We start from the raw sequence: 20,890 nt of genomic DNA on the forward strand, positions 1-20,890 counted from the left end.
AGATGCATTTGCTGGGATGCCTGAGGACTAAGTTTACTATGTCCAGAGGTTTTACTCTAACAGAGTTTACTATCATGAAATTCTATATATGATACATTTTCTCTCTTTTCTTCACTACAGTATGCTGAAGTTAAAGCTTTGTTGCCATCAAGCTCCATTTTCCACTTATAAATCTCATCCTGAGCCAACTGTGAACTTGTGTTACAAAGAGTTATTATTGCCATTCTAGCGATATTCAAATGTCTACAAGATTTAAGTGTTACTTACCAAATAAATTACTTGAATGCCCTTGTTTCAGTACAGGTTTCAGTTCATTTAATCCCCAGGCATATTGCTTATAATTATCCCAGGCAAATTTCATCATCTGTAGGCAAAAAGGGAAAGAACAGTCAAACACTAGGAAGATAAAGCAGACAAATTAATTGGATTGCACAAGGGTACTTGAAAAAAAAAAACACTATTGGTTAAACATATCAGGGCTCAAAAGAGAAATGCAAGTAAAGTTTTAAACAAAAAAGGAGAACTGGGAAGGGGTCTGAACAATCTTATTCCTGCTCTGTATGGAGACCACAGAGCTTATGGCTTGGCAGTCAAAGAACCAGACACTTGTACTTGTACGGTGATCCTACAGCAGGGGAGCCTGCCACGTGATCACCGAATGAATCTGCACTTCATATGACCCTGTGACAGAGTGCGCCAACAAGGTCTTAGAGCCCGTTCACACTGCACGCGTTTCCAGCCGCGTTTTGGAAACGCGGGCGAGAGGCCGACACGCACGACATCAGACAGTGCATAGAGTGCACTGTCTGATGTTCACACTGCATGCGTTCCGGACCTGTGCGGTCCGGGAACGCATGCTGCACACAGATTTTGCAAAAACACGCGGCTGTCCCATTCACTTTTCAGTGATGGGATCAGCCACGCAACGCACACAAACGCGGATGGCGTGTGTTCGTACGCGTTGCGTTCCGCACGCATGGCTATCCGCATTTGTGATCTGAACGGGCCCTTATGCATGCCCCTGTTCAGTGACGTACTCCCTGTTGGACAGGAAGTCCAGAGGGATTCCTGCTAGTCCACGCTACATCACACTTCGTCGTTTACACTTACTGCATTGCCATAGACTTGCATTAGCGCAAACTCTGTGTGATAGGCACGAATCATGTGGTAATGCACGGATGACTTTGCGACAGCCATGGGGCGATTTAACGACTTCCGTCGCAGTGCATCACATTAGATATAAAGGTCTCCATAGACTTTCATCAACTTTGTGGCCTCTTGCTGTAAAATTGCTTAACGCAACGCCACAGTATAAAAGGGCCCTCAAATGAAGGTCAGGAACGGCAGCAACCACAGTTGCATCATAAAAGATTTAAGCAATATTGCAAATTGGAATTGCTTCAAAATAAACAGTCCACAGGCACTTTTACAGGAGCAGCTTTGCTCTGCATTAGGACTTATAGGGCTAACTCACACTGCAAACAATTTCTCTTCACAGCATTTCACAGCTCTAGCAACAAGACTTTACAATTTATATTTTATAAAAGGAGAGAGGATTCTTTTGCATCCAGTTTAGCCAGTATTTGAAAATTATGTACAATACAAATAAAATGCCATTTCTATTCAAAACAAACAAAATTGAATAGAGATCCACATAAAAACTTGTCTGAGACTTGGCAACAAAAGCCATACCATCTGTCTAAAGAAAAGCAGTACTTTATAAAGTACATTTAAAAAAGGCAGGTTTTAAGTGATCCTTAAGTGAGGAAACTTGCTTTACATTAGATGCTTATCCAAATAGAGGGAAGGCTCTGGAACCCATAGAGCCTTCCTAGTCCCATGTTCCATCAATGTCTCATGTTGAATTTACGCACCGTCAGGTGGACAGCATTGGAAAAATGGGATGGAGCTAGGACTGGCATGGCTCTATGATATCCAGAGTCTACCCTCTATTTAGGTACCTAAGCTGATGGAAGCACGCATTAAGTATAAATCCTTAGGTTTGTTTCATCTTAGGCTCCTTTTAAATGTTCTGCCTTCACAGACTTCCCATGTGTATTTTAAAAGAAAAATGAGACAGTGGGATCAGGTCGGGCTGCAGGTCTAAGCAGTTGCAGTTCTGGTGTTAGTATGATATCTACCAACAAAGAAAATGGTAAGTTAGGTGCTAATGGCGGCCACCAGAGACTAAAATTCCTATATGCATAAAACTGTGCAAATCTCCCTATTGGTGTATAGTGCTGATTTCAGCAATGAGCATGCAGCCCACATGCAGGCAAAAGAAAAAAAAACAAAAAACGTAACAAGAGCTATGGGTAAAAAGCAACAGCGGATTCACATTGTAGCAAGTCATGTTTGCAACTTCAAGGTGCAGATGTCGTCACATGTATTAGAAGAATGCCTTGAATAAAGACTTTATTTAAAGAACTATTTTATCCATGCACTATGATGTACTGATACAGTGTGATCTAAAATAGTTTCTTTGCATTATGTTTTGAGTGCAGTTTTGTAGACTACGTGCTTAAAAAAAAAAAAAAAAAAAGAAAGGGAATGAAAAATGACAAGAGTGCACAGTGTTACATTGCTTTAAAATTTTAAGAGAGCTGCAAAAGTTTCAAGCACAGTACAAACCTTGCTATGAGAATTTATTTTTATTTCCTGTAGGCGTCCCCCTTGAGGAATAAAGAATCCTTATCTTTCCCTCAAGGATTAAGCAAGTTGAAACTACTGAAATTCTATTACTATTAACTTGAAAGTGTGTAAGTGATCACTAAAGCAACAGTATAGAATATAAAGTAAAAGGAAAGTTACAAAGAACTACATGAAGTCTTATCAATGGTCTCTTGCTGATTTTGTGCACACACAGAACTTTCAATACCTGAAGCTGACAAGAAACTATCAAAAACAAGAATCTCCTTAATAGAATCAGAACTATTTTCCATCACAGGACAAAATTCCCCACACAGTTTTCCCTCCAGACGTCCTGTAAGGTCTAGTACAAAGTTCAGATGGATGCTGCTGTGCAGAACAGAAAACCATCTTCAAAGACATGGTGCTTTGTCTATAGCGTGACAGGTCTGTTATGCTGGATACACACGGTGCATTCCCGCACTCGATTTCCCGCTCGATTCCCGTCGATTCATTTCCAATATGTCCGATTTGCATTTCGATGGATTGTTAGGTCGATTTGGCATACTTTACATGCAAATCGACCTAACGATCCATCGAAATGCAAATCGGACATGTTGGAAATAAACTAATCGACGGGAATCGAGCGGGAAATTGAGTGCGGGAACGCACAGTGTGTATCCAGCATTGTACTGCAGTACAAAGCAGCACATTACAGATTTCAGTCCCATTGCAAATGGGGCTGTTTTGGCACAAGTGCTGTTCCGCAATGCATTGCAGGGACACACTATTGTGTGCATTGCAAACTTTGAGTGTGACCCCATTCAAAAAATATTTTTTTCCTGACCTAGTACTAACCAATATAAGGACAATATTTGTACTAATCCACACAGAGTATGACCAACTTTACAGAGCTGCTCACAGAGATTCTCTGAGTGAAATGGAGGCAGAAATAAGTAGGTTAAACGTATGGGCAATAAAAGAGAGGAAATGTGTTATTCCACACTGTAGTTCTGCTTTTATAAGAACCTTAAATCCATAATATTGTACGAATAAAAAAAGAAAGGTCAGTCTTAGTCTCCAGGGGATCTCCATTTCAAAATCTAACGGGACGAATGACAATAGAGGATAATGTCTTCGTGGCTGGGCTTTCATTGTGACTGTATATGTAGGACAGGGTAGCCATCTAAGCTAGTAGACTATTTTTGTCCACTCCTTTTTCTACTGTAATGCCATCATGTGTAAAGTATATCAATTTGCATTTTATTTCCTTTGAAGAGAGCTGTAACATTTGAATATCACCTAGCTAGCAGCCCTATTCATTAACTTCACTGGAAGTTGTTCTGCCAGATGATCTGTGTGAAATGTTTGTTTACTGAAAATTCTATGCACAAAGGGAGCGCTGTAAAAAGAGTGCAAGAGATTTGGGCACAGCTGGCATCACCATAGTCCGTAATAGTAATTACGGCTATAGCAGCACTTAGTGAGTTATTTGGGCACCATCAAAAGACTCAGCACAAATGACTACAAAAAAACACTAATTCAGCCAAATTACATCTTTCACCCACTATCCATGGTGGCCTAAAGGGGAAATAGCAATATCCCTAGCGATTTGATTTTCAGCTTCGATCTTTGCCAGCCTAATTTCTTTTTTACAATTTTTATTGCACTTAAATTTTTTGTGATAATGGTTCTTTAACATTTATCTGCTGGCCGACCAGACTGCTGGAATCCTCAGCAGCCACTCCACTCAGTTGCGCTGCATTCTGATCACTGGCAGCTCTTCAGATATTCACGTTCACTCCTACATCAAGAAGTTTCAATAATAAAACCATATAGCATGTACTCCCCAGAATTTTTTTCTAGCTGGGTGGCATGAAAAAGTAGCCGGGTGGGGTGAGATGAGAGAATGCAGGGCCGGAGCTTCTGTGCACAACTCTTACAGCAGAAGAGGAAGTGAGCTGATAACAGCTGGGTGCTCACTAAAACTAGCCAGGTGGAGCACCTGGCTAAAAGAGCCTGTGGAGAACACTGTATTGTAAAGGAATCGAACCCCTGGGAACAGTTGGGGACCTACTGGCTAGCGATTCATTCTGTTGCTGTTCAGGGTAGAGGAGGGACAAGAGCGCAGTGGAGAATGGACCAGTTGTCAGCATGCGGAGTGAGAACCAAATGGTTGGACGTTGTTGCTAAAGATCCAGAAGATCTGTACACACTAGATCAGGGGTGCCCGCACTTTTTTGGCTCGCAAGCTACTTTAAAATTTCCCGAGTACAGGAGGAGATCTACCAACATTTACAGTATAGGTAGCTAGGTATAGGTGGCTTCAGGTTAGGTAGCTAAGTATAGGTGCCTTCAGCATAGATAGCTAGGTTAAGGGGCCTTCAGTATTGGTAGTTAGGCATATGGGCCTTCAGTATAGGTGCCACAGTATAGGTAGTTAGGTGCCTGGGTGCCACTTACCTCAAGCCGGCGGCTGAGGGAACGCTCCAGCGGACGAAGGGGCGGTGTGCGTGTATGTATGTATGTATTGTGCCCGGCGTCGGCCCCAGCCATGACATTGCATCATAGCAGAGCTGTCCCTGGCCTCTCCTCTACAGCAGCGCCACCTCTCTCCTCCACTGCCTTCCAATTGACTGCGGCCAGCAGCAGAATTTGATGGGAAGCGGCTGCGTACTACAGCTGCTGCCCGCAAAATGTAAGGGGATGCGGCCATATACCAAATAGGCGGTCGCGATCTACCGGTAGATCGCAATCGGCCTATTGGACACCCCAGCACAAGATTTTCGATTGAAACAGTCCTGAATGGCCATCTAAGAAGAGTTTAATCTTACGTCCGTATTTAGCTTGGCATAGAAAAGCATGAGCTAGCCAGCATATCTAAATGAATGCCAAACCATCATTTGCCCCTCTTTCTCTCAGCACATCCTTGTGCCAACCTCAAATCACTCCTGAAAAGCAGATATTATGGTTTTATGACTAGAGGTATGAGAAATATGCAACATGCAAATTATGCTTTCATGCTGATAAAAAGCTTCTTTTCCAAATGTCTCAGGTCAAGCAATGTTGTGGTTTCTAACTGTGCTGAAAAAGTAGACTATTAATAAGAAATAAAAACAAAAACACAGCAGGAAGCTAAGAAAACGAGTAATTGAAACCAATTTGTATAAAACAGTATACCACTTGTTGCTCTTTACAAATAAAATCCATACACTGACTCAAATGTCTATACAAAGATAATCCTCTTCCCTGCAGTGTACTCCTACCATTTCCTAAAACAATAAGCTTGATGCATCAAGCTATAATCTTACTTAATGCATGTAGAAAGTGCGATATTTACTGGTGATAGCCCTAAAGAACCGTACACTATTCTAAATTAGAACTAGATTATTCTTCTAACAGATTACTTACTCAATTTGATGAGAATAATGAATCAAAATAAAAGTTGCCATTAATCCACTCTTGTAGTTCAGCTAAGAAAGAATTTATTTGTGGAGTAGGGTCTGTTCCACCAGTTTTGGAGAAGAAGTATAGATGCGTGTAATCGGCATAGCAGTGGTACTTTTCTATGTTTTTGTCCCTCACAGTAAATAGCATAAGTGTGATAAAACAGACATATTTTGTACTAATTCATCTCCTCATGGAGGATTATTGGGAGTTTTCTTAGTTTTCAAAAGCACTAACTGAACGGCAGTTTAGTCCAACTGCCAAAATAATGTGCAAATGAGTAGGCAGGTTGTCTGTCATCTTTCTATATATCCTTCCCCGGGACGGCTTTTGTAAATAAGGAAATACTGAGAATCCCCCATGAAGAGATGGACTATTATAAAACCAGTCTGCTGTAATTGACCACAACAAAAAGGAGGAAAGTAATTTATACTGCATTTTAATATGAGAATATTGTATTTCCTATGAAGTATGAGTAAACATGCTAGGCCTGAACTATTTTAGGAAAAGGTTGAACTACTATTATTACTGCGGTCTCCTCTCTGCCTGTCCCGTGTGTGCTGCTGCCTGACCGGGGGTTGATAGTGACTGACACTGCAATGTCACCTTGCTGCTGCTGGCTGGTCAGTTTCTACAAATCACCCAACCACTGGCTGCTTCCCACAACTATTTCACTCCTCTCCCTGAGCACTGATAGGTTACATGGGGAGACACTGCTGTCATGTCACACAGTACTGAGCAGTGTATAGATGGGAAGTCAGCTAGATATATGTAGCGGAGAATACCTCTACATATATCTAGCCGACTTCCCATCTATACACTGCTCAGTACTGTGTGACATGACAGCAGTGTCTCCCCATGTAACCTATCAGTGCTCAGGGAGAGGAGTGAAATAGTTGTGGGAAGCAGCCAGTGGTTGGGTGATTTGTAGAAGCTCACCAGCCAGCAGCAGCGAGGTGACATTTCAGTGTCAGTCACTGTCACCCCCCAGCCAGGCAGCAGCACACACGGGACAGGCAGAGAGGAGACCGCAGTAATAATAGTAGTTGTCGCAGGCTGTCCCCCGCCAGGTAGCGAGTGGACAGAAGTGTTAGTTAATTACTGTGTTAGGCCTCTTTTCCACGGACCGTTAAACTGTGTGCTCAGCAAGCAGTTGCCAAGCTACAGTGAGCAGTTATCAGGCAGCAGTGAGCAGTTTCCAGGCATCGGCAAACAGTTGTGAGAGTTTGAGAGGCATTTTACGGTCTATGAACAGTCCGTGGAAAAGAGGGCTTGATTGCTCCCCCAGCAGCACGTCTCCGGCTCTTCTCATCTTCCGGGATAGGGACAGGACCAGCTGTCCTTCCTGTGTTTGCCCCATTCACCAGCCTGGCTGTCATCCTGAGAGGGGAGGGGTCATGGTCCAATTTATTAACCCCTAACTGGCCTCCTCTCCAGCACCTACAGGGGAATAGCTCTGTTTTATTTACACAGGGAGCAGAGCATGTACCAGTGGCGGAGAAAACTAACGCAAAACCGCAGCTCTGACGATTTCAAGATAGTCTTACCCCTGATCATGATTTTCAGAAAATCGTTCAGCCCTAAAACATGCATTTACATTTTTTATTCTTTTGAAATATAAGGCCCTGTCAATCAACATTTATTTTGCTGAATGAACATTAACAAGGAAAGGCTATTCATTGCCTGATCAATCCCATCAGAGTTATTGCAAGGAAGGGAGTCGCACCTGCAGCATAGCCATGCATGGTGTGGCTGGAGGGATTCAGATGCGAACTAGCATCAGCATAAGTGCAGGCATTTGAGACGGATGCCGGCACAAGTGGAAACCTTTAATCACAACAGGACATCATATCTCATACGATACAGTTGCTGAAAGATGCAATGAAAGCATAAGCACTTGTGACATCCCCATGTTTTGTTTTTTTTCTGCTTTTTTTGTTTTTGTTTTTTTTTATTCAGACAGCACAATTACTTTGGGAGGTGGGATTTGTTCCTAATGGGCATGTCACATGTCAGAGGTTGGCTGGTGTATTTTTACAAAATTGAAACCTGAAGTGAGAAGAATATGGAGGCTGCCATATTTATTTCCTTTTAAACAATACCAGTTGCCTGGCAGCCCTACTGGTCTATTTGGCTGCAGTAATGTCTGAATCACACCTGAAACAAGTATGCAGCTAATCTTGTCTTATCGGACAATGTCAGAATCACCTGATCTGCAAATGCTTATTTAGGGTCTATGGATAAAAGTATTAGAGGCAGAGGGGCCGCCGGATAGCCAGGCAACTGGTATTGCTTAAAGGGGAACTTCAGCCTAAACAAACATACTGTCATTAAGTTACATTAGTTATGTTAATTAGAATAGATGGGTAATATAATTTTTTACCCACCCTGTTTTCAAAGAACAAGCAAATGTTTGTGATTCATGGGGGCAGCCATCTTTTTGGTTGAAAGGAGGTGAAAAGGAGCAGGAGACACAGTTCCAACGGTCCTGTGTCCTGATGACCCCTCCCAGCTGCACACGCTAGGCTTCAAATGTCAAATTCAAAATGTAGAAAAAAAAAAATTTGCACCAAAACAGCAGAACGAGAGCAACAACATCAGGAATCCCATCATGCTTTGCACAGCATCAGAGGTAAAAAGCCCGGGCAGTTTTCTTCTGTGCAGCTAAAAATGAGGCTTGGATAAGAGAGACAAAGTTCTGTTGCTGTGAAACTGTTAAAGAAACACCAAGCCTTTTCAGTGCTGCTGAGTCGATTTTTAGTCCGGAGGTTCACTTTAAAAGGAAATAATTATGGCAGCCTCCATATCCCTCTCGCATCAGTCCTTTAATGCTTAAAAAAAATGCTTGCTCCAGTGGTGAGGGGTGCATTAATTCAAGCACCCCTTAAGAGGCAATTTTAGGAGTGCTCCACAACTATATATAAATGTGCTAGAAGGCAAACAATGATGGTGTGTGAACCATGTGTTGGGAATTTAGGCTATAGAGGGTCTACAGGATCACACACATACTTTATATCCAACAGGTACACTACAATAAGTATGTCAGGGACAGTGCACATCAAAAAGGCGCTAGCGTAAAAGCAAACGCTTAGCGCTTTTTGAAATGATTTTTTAAGGTGATTCTAGGCATGTGCCTAGCGATTTTCTAAGCATGCCTTAGAGCGTATTGGTGTAACATTTTTTATTTTTTGTTACAGTAGAGCTGTAAGTGAACAGCTTCTGTAACAAAACGCTTGGAAGAAAAAAAAAAAAAATATCGCTCTGTTCAAGCACTTTTCAGAGTGATTTTCCACTTTCCTTGAGGCTGAATCGCCCCAGAAATCAGCAAAAATGCTGCAGGAATCACGTTTGCATTTGGGGGGAAAAAAGAAAAAAAAGCACATCGCTCTGGCGTGCTCCATCCCATTCAAATACATTAGCCAACTTTTTAAAAATGCTCAGAAAAGTTCTTGGTGTGCCCCAGCCCAGAGATTCTGGCAAGGGTGTCAAGACACATTTTGCTGACCACACCTCACATGCTACATCCTCCTTTTGTATAGTTTCTCAGATTCACAACAAGCTAACTCAGCACAAAATATATTTACGGTTTGGAGTGTGAAATCATAGAACTAGCCTGTCACAATATTTTTCTGAACTTAGGAAGCCCAAAAGGTGAAAGGAAAAGGTTGAGGGCTGACTAGTACAAAAACACAGGAACAGGAAAACTGGTCTCTAGAAAACTGATGATGAACAGGAAATCGGGAGGACAGATGATAAAAAAACAGGAAATTCTAATTGCCAGATACAACACAGCTACCCTGCTAGGAAAAGCAGCCAACAGTACAATGGAAGCTCTCCCAGCAACAAGAATACACTACCCAAAAGCAGTTAAATAGGAACTGTAGTGAAAATAGTGTAATTTTGTTTGTTTTTGTTTTACAATATGAATGTATAATTTAGCCAGTGTTTGCCCATTGGAAAATCTTTCCTCACCCTGAGGGCTGGCTCACACTGCAAGAGCTTTTTCAAGTGCTAGTGATCTGAAAAGCTCTTGCTAATGCAATGCTATGGGGGATTTTTACAAAATCACATCGCTCCAGTGAGAACACACACATAGGATTACATTAGCAAGAGCTTTTAAAATCACAAAGCTCTTAGAAAACTCTTGTAGTGTGAACCAGCCCTGACTGAGATTTTATCACAGGTGGCAACATAGTCTTGGCAAGTGATCTCTGCGGGAGACTTGTTTACTGAGAAGTCCGAGGCTAGTACAAAATATACCTGGACTCCCACCATGCTTTGGTGGGAATTATGCATAGGCTACATATCACTGGGTGGGCAGGGCTATATTCAATATTCAGCAATATGTAGAAATAGGAAGTGTTTGTCTAATACTTAAACCAGGAGAATGACTGTAAACTGGGTATCCTGAATAATTTTCAGCATTCTACTTTGTCGCTAAAGTGCCTCTAAGCACAATGCATTGCTAAAACAAACCGTTTTTTTATGGAGATTGCATGCACAAGCTCAGTGCTGCAGAGGACTTTCAACGTCCTTAAAGTAGCAGAGTACAACTAACATTACATTAAACAAGACACTGGAAATATTCTTATAATTGAAAAGCGCAGTCTTATTCACACTGGAGCATTAGCAATTTCAACTTGCCTGTAAATTGCTAGCACTTGAAAAAGCACTATGGCAATGCAAAGCAATGGTAATACAATACAATACAATACAATAACATTTGTAAAGCGCTTTTCTCCCATAGGACTCAAAGCGCATAGCTGTGTCTCAGATTAATACAGGGTTGCAGGCTGGGTTGTGTTACAGAGGAGATAGTCAGATGTTCATGAATGCCAGACTGAAGAGGTAGGTTTTCAGTTTAGACTTAAATGGTTCCAGGGATGGAGCTGTCCTGATTGGGTGTGGCAGGGAGTTCCAAAGTGTAGGGGCAGCATGACAAAAGGCTCTGTCTCCAAAGGTTTTGAGGTGGACTCTGGGGGTGACCAAGGTGTTACGTCCTTTTGATCTAAGATTGTGGGGGGTGTGATGTAGTTGCAACAAGTCCTTCAGGTATCCAGGGCCCAGATTGTGCAAGGATTTGAATGTCAGTAAGCCTATCTTAAACAGAATTCTTCATTTTATCGGTAGCCAGTGGAGTGAGCTCAGGGTTGGTGTTATGTGGCAATGGCGGGGTTGGCTGGTTAACAGCCTTGTGGCGGCATTCTGTACTAATTGCAGGCGGCGTAAGTCTTTCTTATGCAGGCCTGTGTAGAGGACGTTGCAGTAGTCTAACCTTGATGTGACGAAGGCATGAACTAGGGTTGGAAGATCCTCTGAAGGAATTAGGTGTTTAATCCTTGCAATATTCCTTAGGTGAAAGAAGGAATGTTTCACAACAGCTGAGATTTGATTCCTGAAGCTTAATTTCCCATCAATCAGTACTCCCAGGCTGCGCACACAGTCTGAGTTGTTCAGGTCTGAGCTCCCTATCCTTAGCGGTGTTGGTTGAGACTTGGGCTGCTTTGCTGTTGAGCCCTGGCCCTCGATAATAAGAACCTTAGTTTTGACAGCATTAAGTTTTAGCCAATTATTATTCATCCACTCCTGAAGCTCAGCTAAGCATGCGTTTATTTGTGGAGTAGGGTCTGTGACGTCAGGTTTGAATGACAAATATAGCTGGGTGTCATCAGCATAGCAATGATATGTCAGGCCATGTTTTTGTATGATTTCTCCAAGTGGCAGCATGTATATGGTGAACAGTAAAGGGGATAATATTGCGCCCTGAGGTACACTGTATTTTAGTGGTACAGGGTTGGAGAGGAAGGGCCCTAAGGCTACCCTTTGTGTTCTGCCAGCCAGGAAGGAGTTGAACCACCGGAGAACAATGCCATCTATGCCACAGTACTCTTGTAGCCTGTTGAGCAAGATTTCATGATCGACTGTGTCAAAAGCCGCTGAGAGGTCGAGCAAAATCAGGATGGAACATTGACCCTTGTCTCTTGCAATGAGCAGATCATTGCAAATCTGGGTGAGGGCTGTTTCACAGCTGTGATATTTCCTGAAGCCAGATTGAAGAGGGTCAAGGATGTTGTTTCTGGAGAGCCTGATAGTGTCCTCACTGTAGGGATCACCAGTGATTACTGATTTCACCAAATCGCAAACATAGTGCATGCAGCATTTTTTTATTTTGTAAAAACAAAGTCAAATAACCTAACGGAAAAAAAAACACAATCCCTTTACAGGAAGTAAAGTTACGACTGTACAAATATATTGTGGATGCCACCAACAGGTTACTTTAGGCTGCTTTCACAGTAAGACGTTACAGGCGCACGTTAGTGCAGCCTGTAACGCAGCCTAACTCACAGCAATGAAAACTAAATGCGCTGTTCACAGTGCCCACGTTGCGTTATATTGTAACGCAGCACGTTTAAACAAAGTGGTGCATGCTGTGCGTTATACGCGGCTAAGCCGCATTAGACTGTTTGCACATGCTCAGTAATGTTAGAGGAGGAGGTCTCCCCTCCTCCTCTACGGCCAGCTACATGGCTAATTAATATTCACTGCACTGTGTGACGTGCAGTGTTTAATTCCTGGAGCGGCCGCTTTGTGCGGCGATTGGCTGGCGGGACCATGTGATGCCGCATGCGTCCAAAAGTACACATCATGGCATCACGGACACATGAAGAACCACATAACGCGGCTCAATCTGACGTCCAACTTCAACCCCACTATGCGTTGCATTAGGGGCTTGTTATGCGACCTTAAAGGATACCCGAACTGGCATGTGACATGATGAGATAGACAGGTGTATGTACAGTGCCTAGTGCAAAAATAACTAGGCTGTGTTTCTTTTTTTCTTTCTCTGCCTGAAAGAGTTAAATATCAGGTATGTAAGTGGCCGACTCAGTACTGACTCAGACAGGAAGTGACTACAGTGAGACCCTCACTGATAAGAAATTCCACTTTTTATCTCTTTCTTGCTCTCAGAAGCCATTTTCTGCTAGGAAAGTGTTTTATAGTTGGAATGTCTTATCAGTGAGGGTCACACTGTAGTCACTTCCTGTCTGAGTCAGGATTGAGTCAGCCACTTACATACCTGATATTTAACTCTTTCAGGCAGAGAAAGAAAAAGAGGAACACAGCATAGTTATTTCTGTGCTAGGCACTGTACATACACGTCTATCTCATCATGTCACGTCACCTCGGGTATCCTTTAACATGGCATCTAACGCAACGTCTTAGTGGGAAAGAATCCTTAAACAGTTTCTTGAAGCAAGCAGCCATAATGGAAAATCGTGCCCTTTCTGTAACATGGAAAGTGGAAATGCATCCTGTACATTGAAGGAAATAAGACAAAGCATTCTGCATACTAACTAAAATGGTACAGTATGACATATGTTTCTGGATGCCGGAGGAGATAAAAATCCATGAAAAGCACATGCAAATACTATAGGCAGGTGCCAATATGCAGGATACTTGTGGCAATATATAGTGACGTGCAGGTTGGAGATCATGCTGATTTTCATTTAGTATGCATTGCAATCTGAATATTTATTCTGTAGATAGAAACACTTCCTATAGTTAGCAATTGATGCAGATGCAAGAGATATAATTTCCCTTGCGGACATGGAAATGTAGGAAGTTGCCTTTGAAGTCCTGTTCCTAAAACTTTGATGGGAAGAAGTAAAGAGACCTGGCTGCTTGATCCAAACAGTTTGGCAAAGAAAACAGCAGAAAATCCCCATTTGAGCACACACAACTGGCATCCATTTACAGAAATGATTTTATGCCTTAAAGGCAGCAATGAATAATTCTACTTAGTCTTATGACAGTCCTTCATACGGTCTATCTCCAGGGACATTTTCTAAGTAACAGAAAATCTGTTACTGCTGTATTCTCTCGCTCTCTATAATATATATCTCTAATATATATATATATATATATATATATATATATATATATATATATATATATATATATATATATATATATATATATATATATATATATATAGATATAGATATAGATATATATATATAGATAGATAGATAGATATTCCCACATCACAATGGACCTTTTGTTTCAAGCTAAACCAAAACAAAATGTCTTTCACAATACTAAAGCACACTAGTAGTACCAAATTCCTCCATTACAATGTAGTTCAGTCAATAAGCAACATTTACATCAAGTGAGGCCTCAAGTTTCAGTACAATCACAATAAAACAAAAAATATAACCGTCCAGACCAGAGGTGGGAAAAATATAGCCCACGGGCCATACCTGGCCAGTTTGTCTTTCATCTGTCCTCTCCTCAGTGGCGTAGGTACAGCAATAGCAGCAAGGGCCATGCACATGCCCATCCACAGTGCAAGTTTCTTTCCCTCCTTCTGCGATGCTGCCCCCCGCCATAGAAGTGATATACACAGGGTTAATAGTACTCTGGACCGCCTCTTAGTATGTAGCTGCTCCTCCCTTTCCGTTGGCTACCTACACTGGTCCAGCCCACCAGTAAAATTTAAAGCGGAATATAACCCTGCATTTCAACTTTGCTCTAAAACATTATTTACAGCATATTATATGCAACCAGCATTTTTTTTTTACTAGACCAGCATTGGAAGGGTTACACACAGAGCTTTAAAGTTCCGTGGAGACAAATGCTGCCGCATAAGGTGGTTAGATAGATACATTTAAGTAAACAGCATATAACAAGTGTGGAATGTGACACTGACTGCAGGAGCTCCCAGACACAGAGAGAGAGCGAGTCACATTCCTCACTTGTTACATTGTGTTTACTTAAATGTATCTTTCTAAACTTCGGCTGCTGCAGCATTTCTCTCCACAACTTTAAAGCTCTGTGTGTAACCCTTCCAATGCTGGTCTAGTAAAAAAAAAAAAAAAAAAAAAAAATGCTGGTTGCATATATGCTGTAAATAAGGTTTTAGAGCAAAGTTGAAATGCAGGGTTATATTCCACTTTCCACATTGGGCTCTAATCTCAAAACTCCTCATAAATGAGAATTATTCATCTAATTGATAAAATTTACCTTTCAGTACATTTACAAGCAAAATAATCACTCAAACTAAGTTGTTCCTGTTTAACTTCATTTCAATATTACTTTTACCTTAATTATACTCGCATATAAGCCGACCCGCATATAAGCCGACCCCCCAACTTTTCCCTGAAAAAACTGGGAAAAATGATTGACCCCCATATAAGCCGGGGGTAGGAAATGCTGGATTGGTGCAGCCCCCCAGTGTGTCCCAGTATAGCTAGTATAGTGCCCAGTATAGGTAGGTAGTGTCCAGTATAGCTAGTATAGTGCCCAGTATAGCTAGTAAAGTGCCCAGTATAGCCAGTATAGTGCCCAGTATAGCCAGTATAGCGCCCAGTATGGGTAGGTAGTGCCTCAGCTTAGCTAGTATACTGCCCAGTTTAGCTAGTATAGTGCCCCAGTATGGCTAGTAAAGTGCCCAGTTTAGCCAGTATAGTGCCCAGTTTAGCTAGTATAGTGCCCAGTTTAGCTAGTATAGTGCCCAGTTTAGCCAGTATAGTGCCCAGTTTAGCCAGTATAGTGCCCAGTTTAGCCAGTATAGTGCCCAGTTTAGCCAGTATAGTGCCCAGTTTAGCCAGTATAGTGCCCAGTTTAGCCAGTATAGTGCCCAGCATAGGTAGGTAGTACTCCCCCCCCCCCCCCCGCGGCCGCCGCTGCTATTACCTGCTTAGGCAGCAGGCGCTTTCTAATCCGCGTTCCCCTTCTGAAACTTTTCAGCGTGTATCACAGCAGCGCGCCCGGCGCTGCTGCTGTGACGATGCAGAGTGCAGGAAAGAGCGCGGCTCCCTATAGCGGCGATCTGTATCGCCGTTACCAAGGGAATCGCTCTTTCCTGCCCCTGCATCGTCACAGCAGCAGCGCCGGGCGCGCTGCTGTGATACACGCTGAAAAGTTTCAGAAGGGGAACGCGGATTAGGAAGCGGCCGCTGCCTGCAGGTAATAGCAGCGGCGGCCGCGGAGGGGAGCGGGGCGCGGAACACCCACCACTAACCACTATACCACCAGGGAAGACTCGCATACAAGCCGACCCCCCAACTTTTGACCCCCTTTTTGGGGGTCAAAAATTCGGCTTGTATGCGAGTATATACGGTATATTTTTGCTCTTTGGGGGTTTAAAAATTGTAACAAAGATAAGGTGAAAACAGGTGAAAACGCTTTGTGAATCATGCCCTTTGTGGCCCACGACTCAAAGTTTGCCCGCCCCGTTATAGACCATACTGAGGCATTAAATATACAATTATTCAGTGTGATGAGGTGTTACATCTTCATGTCTAAAAAAATAATAACTATATAAAATAGCTACCAATACTTTAAATTGTTTAAATGTAACATACAGTCACCCTCCACCATCTATAATGCATTTTGGAAGGGGTGGGTAGTACAGTTATAGCACAACTATCCAAAGCAGTGCAATTGAAGATGGGAATAAAATGCTGATTTTTATCTTTATAAAAGTGGATGCGTATTCTAAAAATAAAAAAAAAAAACCTTACTAAACTCTTTAAGGTACAGACTAACCAGCAAGCTCATGCTGACCCAGAACTCATTGGAGTGTGTGAGGGACTACAATGGTCCTAAAAGCCCCCTTACTAAGATGTTAAGAAAAACAAAAGTTTGCTTTCTTAAAACAAAGAATCTGCGATAATTTAGGTTGGAGTGAGCTTGAGATGTCTCCTAGTGCATCACTGCTGAATATATGTAAATTAACCATTGTACCCTTAGAAGCTAAACACACCTCCAGAACCGCTGGAATGCAATGATGTGTCAGCTTGTTAATTTGTACAGAGCCATAATAATCCAAAATGCATACAGACTGTTTCTGATTGTTTGATCCTCATCAGTGCATGGCATGGATTCATTTGGCTCTATGCAGTAGGGCTTGTAACACCGAGAGGTGTTAAACTCTTTAAAGTCCCATTTTTAGATAGAGTAGAAACACTTTAATAAACTCCAAGGGACCTGGGCCAAGTAGTTTACTATATCAGAAGTTTACTAGATCAGGATTCGTTATACATTTCTTATTCATAAAGGTGCACAGTCGGGACCTGGGGACTAAGTTTACTATAACAAGATTATACTGTATAATTTTTTTTTTTTTTAAATAATTATTCCACAGGGTAGCCAAGAGTCACTGAATCAGTAAAATCGCATTTTCTCCATTGAAATGCAGAATGAAATAGGTAGAATCACCAAGTTTCATAAACAATGTCTAAATAAAAAGGTAATATTGAAAAGAGAGGTTTTAAACTTATCACTCTGTATTTGCTTTATGTCAGGCAAAAATGTTTAATTTCGCTGGTTTGGCCCCCTAATGGTGGCCACTAATGATCCAATCTTTTTCATCCAATCTTTCTATGAGATGTAAGGGACTGCCTAAATTTCCATTCAATATATTCACTCAGTTTACCCCTCTACTACATAGATTTGGTAAAATGTATTAAAAAATGCTTTGGTGGACCCCCCTGCACTCAAGGAAAACAATATGGGCCTTAGCCTGAAAAGTTTGGACACCCCTGCTGTATGTTGAGCTACTCTTAACTTTGACATTTGGTCTGCAGTAAAATTAATATTTAAGTTTACTGTCCATTTTTAACTACATCATAATAAGGAGACCCTCCCATTACGTCACTAAAGACATTAACATACCGGTATTTCCCATATCAAGGCTCTTATCAGTAATTAAACTATAATGATTCCGACACTTCAAAAGTAGGGCATACTTTCTTTATTGTCATCCAAGATTTATCATTTCCCATTTAATGTGCATTTAGAGGCAGATTCCCATCTAACCTTTGTCTGCCTGAGGTCACGTAATTTTTAAGTGTTAAAATTATTCAAAGCATTACAATCAAGTAAAAGTCTAACGGGCATTGTAATGGCAGCCCGGACAGAATCAATTAAAGTAGGCTACAATTTCCCTGGCTGCTGCTCAAATTCTAGAATAGATTATAAATAAATACAGTAGATTTTTTCTGAATACAGTACCGGCCAACAGGCTTCATTTGAATAAAAGGTCACACTACTACTTTTCCCATGACACACTGATGGGCATACAAGGCTGACCTACTGACTTCACTGCAATTATTTGCTTGCTGGCAACCTTTGAAGTAAGGGCCTTTCCACTGACCGGACCGCACATTATTTACCGGTGCTTCAAAAAAAATAAAAAATAAAATAAAATGTTTGTGCAATAATTTTCACTCTGCAGTAGTATTTTTGTGACAATTCAGTTATAAAAAAATAAAATAAAAAAAAAATAAAAAAAATCACAAGAAATCACAAGAAAAATCGTATAGCACAGTATTTAGTATGCAACTTTCTTGCTCTCACATTTCAAATGCAGGGAGCATGCAGCAGGCACTACGTTTGTGTTTGGCTAAAAATCAAAGCGCATGAGAGAAAGGTGCACCATTGATACAATGATGATCACAAAGGGCAGGTAAATAATGTGTAATCCCGATTTTGGATTAAACCGCGGTCAGTGGAAAAAAGCCCCTACTACAGTTTTACTGTAAAAATGGAGACATTAAGGCTGCTTTCACAGTGGGACGTTAAAGTCCCACGTTACAGCAGCCTGTAATGTAGCCCAACTCACAGCAATGAAAAAGCAATGTGCTGTTGACAGTGCACAAGTTGCATAGGAGTATAACGCTGCACGTTAAATGAAAGTGCAGCATGCTGTGCGTTATACTCATATTTAGCTGCGTTAGAATGTTTGCACATGCTCAGTAATGTTTGTGTTTTTTTAATAAAAATTTGACGCATGCGCCGTTTTCGTTTGATCACTATGCGCCAAAAAGTACGCATCAAGTACGCATCAAGAGACGCATAACGCAGTTCAATATAACATCCAACTTCAATACCAACATGCATTGCTTTAGGTGCACGTTATGCGACCTTAACGTCGCATCAAACGCAATGTCTTAATGTGAAAGAGCCCTAAATCTTTACAGAAAATAGCTGTATTAGGTGTGCCCCCCCACCATATGTCCTCACCATTTGTAACAGCAATTGAATGTGCGTCTCAGCCAAAGGTTGTCAGTGAGCAAATGATTGCCATCAGATCAGACTACTTTTTTCCCACGGCACACTGCTGGGCATACCTGTACATGGCTGACCTACTGACTCACTGCAAACAGTACAATAAAAGTATGCCTCACTTAGGTGGAAAATACGCACGTTGTAATGTGCGTTACTGCGTCTGGATACACCACACTACTCTCAATGTGACAGCCTCATAGGGCCATCACTGCTTCTGCGACAGAAGGCAGCATTTCTGTGCTACGTGACAGTGCGGTAAGAGTAAAAGGGGCCCAAGCTTGTGTGCTGTTTCACTCCATTTTCTCCCTGCAATTGTAGCAAACCAGCAAGTGAAACTTGGAGTTAGCTACTGCAATCCCTCAAAATGCAGTAATCCAGAGGGTGGCTCGATGGTTAAGTACCAAAAGCGGTAAGTAATCCTGAGCCACGCTGAGAAAAAGGCAGACGGGGGGCCATGTGCAGAGAATAAGGGTGTGGTGAACAACTCACCTCTCCATGATCTGGACACATGCAACCACTCTTCATCCTCTCCTCCTTGGCGCTCCATTGTCACTTCTGCATGCCAGTAACTCAAGGTATTAGGCAGAGGATCAACACAACAGGTCACGCAGGGATTTTAAAAAGGAAGTTGGTAAGGATATCCTCTGTATTTTTCTCACTTGAATCAATCATGTATAACCTAACACCGTGTGATGTCTCTAGAAGTAAAGATGTACACAGCATTACCTTTCTCCCTAGTGTTCACAGGGAGAAATACGGTAAGCCTAGCAGTCACTTGCAGTCAGTGCTCCTTGGTACTGGAGTCACACCACAGAAACAAGCATAGCCGCAACCTTCGCACTCACCTAACCATGCATGCTCTGCAATGGAGCAGCGGCTGTCTTATTGTCATATTGGTAAAAATGGGGCATGGCCACAACCCTTGTGCATAAAAAGCTGGCATCATGTCAGGTGGGGCAGAATCCCTATTAATATAATCCAGCCCCTGCTTAAAAACAGAGATGAATTGTTAGCTTGGTGGGTAGCAGTATCACTATACACCTGTAAAAGTACAGGAAGGGGAAAAAGTACTGGGGACGGTCTTTACAGACTTTCAAAATGAGCGCTGTAAGGAGGCCAGAAAGACTACACAATGCAGCCTTACCCTGAGATACTGAACCAACTATGAAACAGGTTTGTATTAAGGTTTCCTGTATTAGTTTTTGAACCAGAAATCAGAGCTAAAGGGTGGCACATAAAAGACTAGACTGCTTTATTGAAGATTGGTCACCTGCATTTGCTGCCATATGAATAACAATTTCATATGGCAAAACATGCAGGCGACGATTAAGCTGAAGAGCACACACACAGCAGAGACACACAGCAGCCGACCAATGTCTGCCTGTATACTTGCGCTCATGACAGGCAGGGCTGAACTTGTGCACTATGCAAATACAGGCAAGTGAGGCAGTAGGATTTATTTCTTCATAGTGGTTTCCAGTGGAAGAATTTTAGCTATAGATACAGACAGGTTTACAAAATTTGTACACACCAACATGCCACGTGACTTAAAAATGTACATTTGAACAAAAAAAAAAAAAAAAAAAAAAAAAAAAGAAAAGGGAAAAAAAAAAAAAAAAAAAGGGAGAGAAAGCTGGGTTCTACAAAGCATCTTATAGCCTTAAGTTGCTGCTGCATTTCAGGTGAATGCTAGAGAGATTGGAATTCGAACAGCCTTTAAGTTCACAATTATGTGGATCTA

General features: G+C 41.8%; 1 protein-coding gene across 1 annotated transcript in view; it reads right to left on the bottom strand.

Annotated features, from left to right (window-relative positions):
* Positions 1 to 20,890, bottom strand: part of MAN1A1 (mannosidase alpha class 1A member 1) — a 312,142-nt gene that overhangs the window by 246,260 nt on the left and 44,992 nt on the right. The window contains exon 2 of the mRNA XM_068231374.1: positions 268 to 364. Coding sequence (XP_068087475.1) covers positions 268 to 364 — 97 coding nt within the window. The remainder of the gene's footprint in view (positions 1 to 267; positions 365 to 20,890) is intronic.

The sequence above is a fragment of the Hyperolius riggenbachi genome, chromosome 4 (assembly GCF_040937935.1).
Source record: "Hyperolius riggenbachi isolate aHypRig1 chromosome 4, aHypRig1.pri, whole genome shotgun sequence".
NCBI lineage: Eukaryota > Metazoa > Chordata > Amphibia > Anura > Hyperoliidae > Hyperolius > Hyperolius riggenbachi.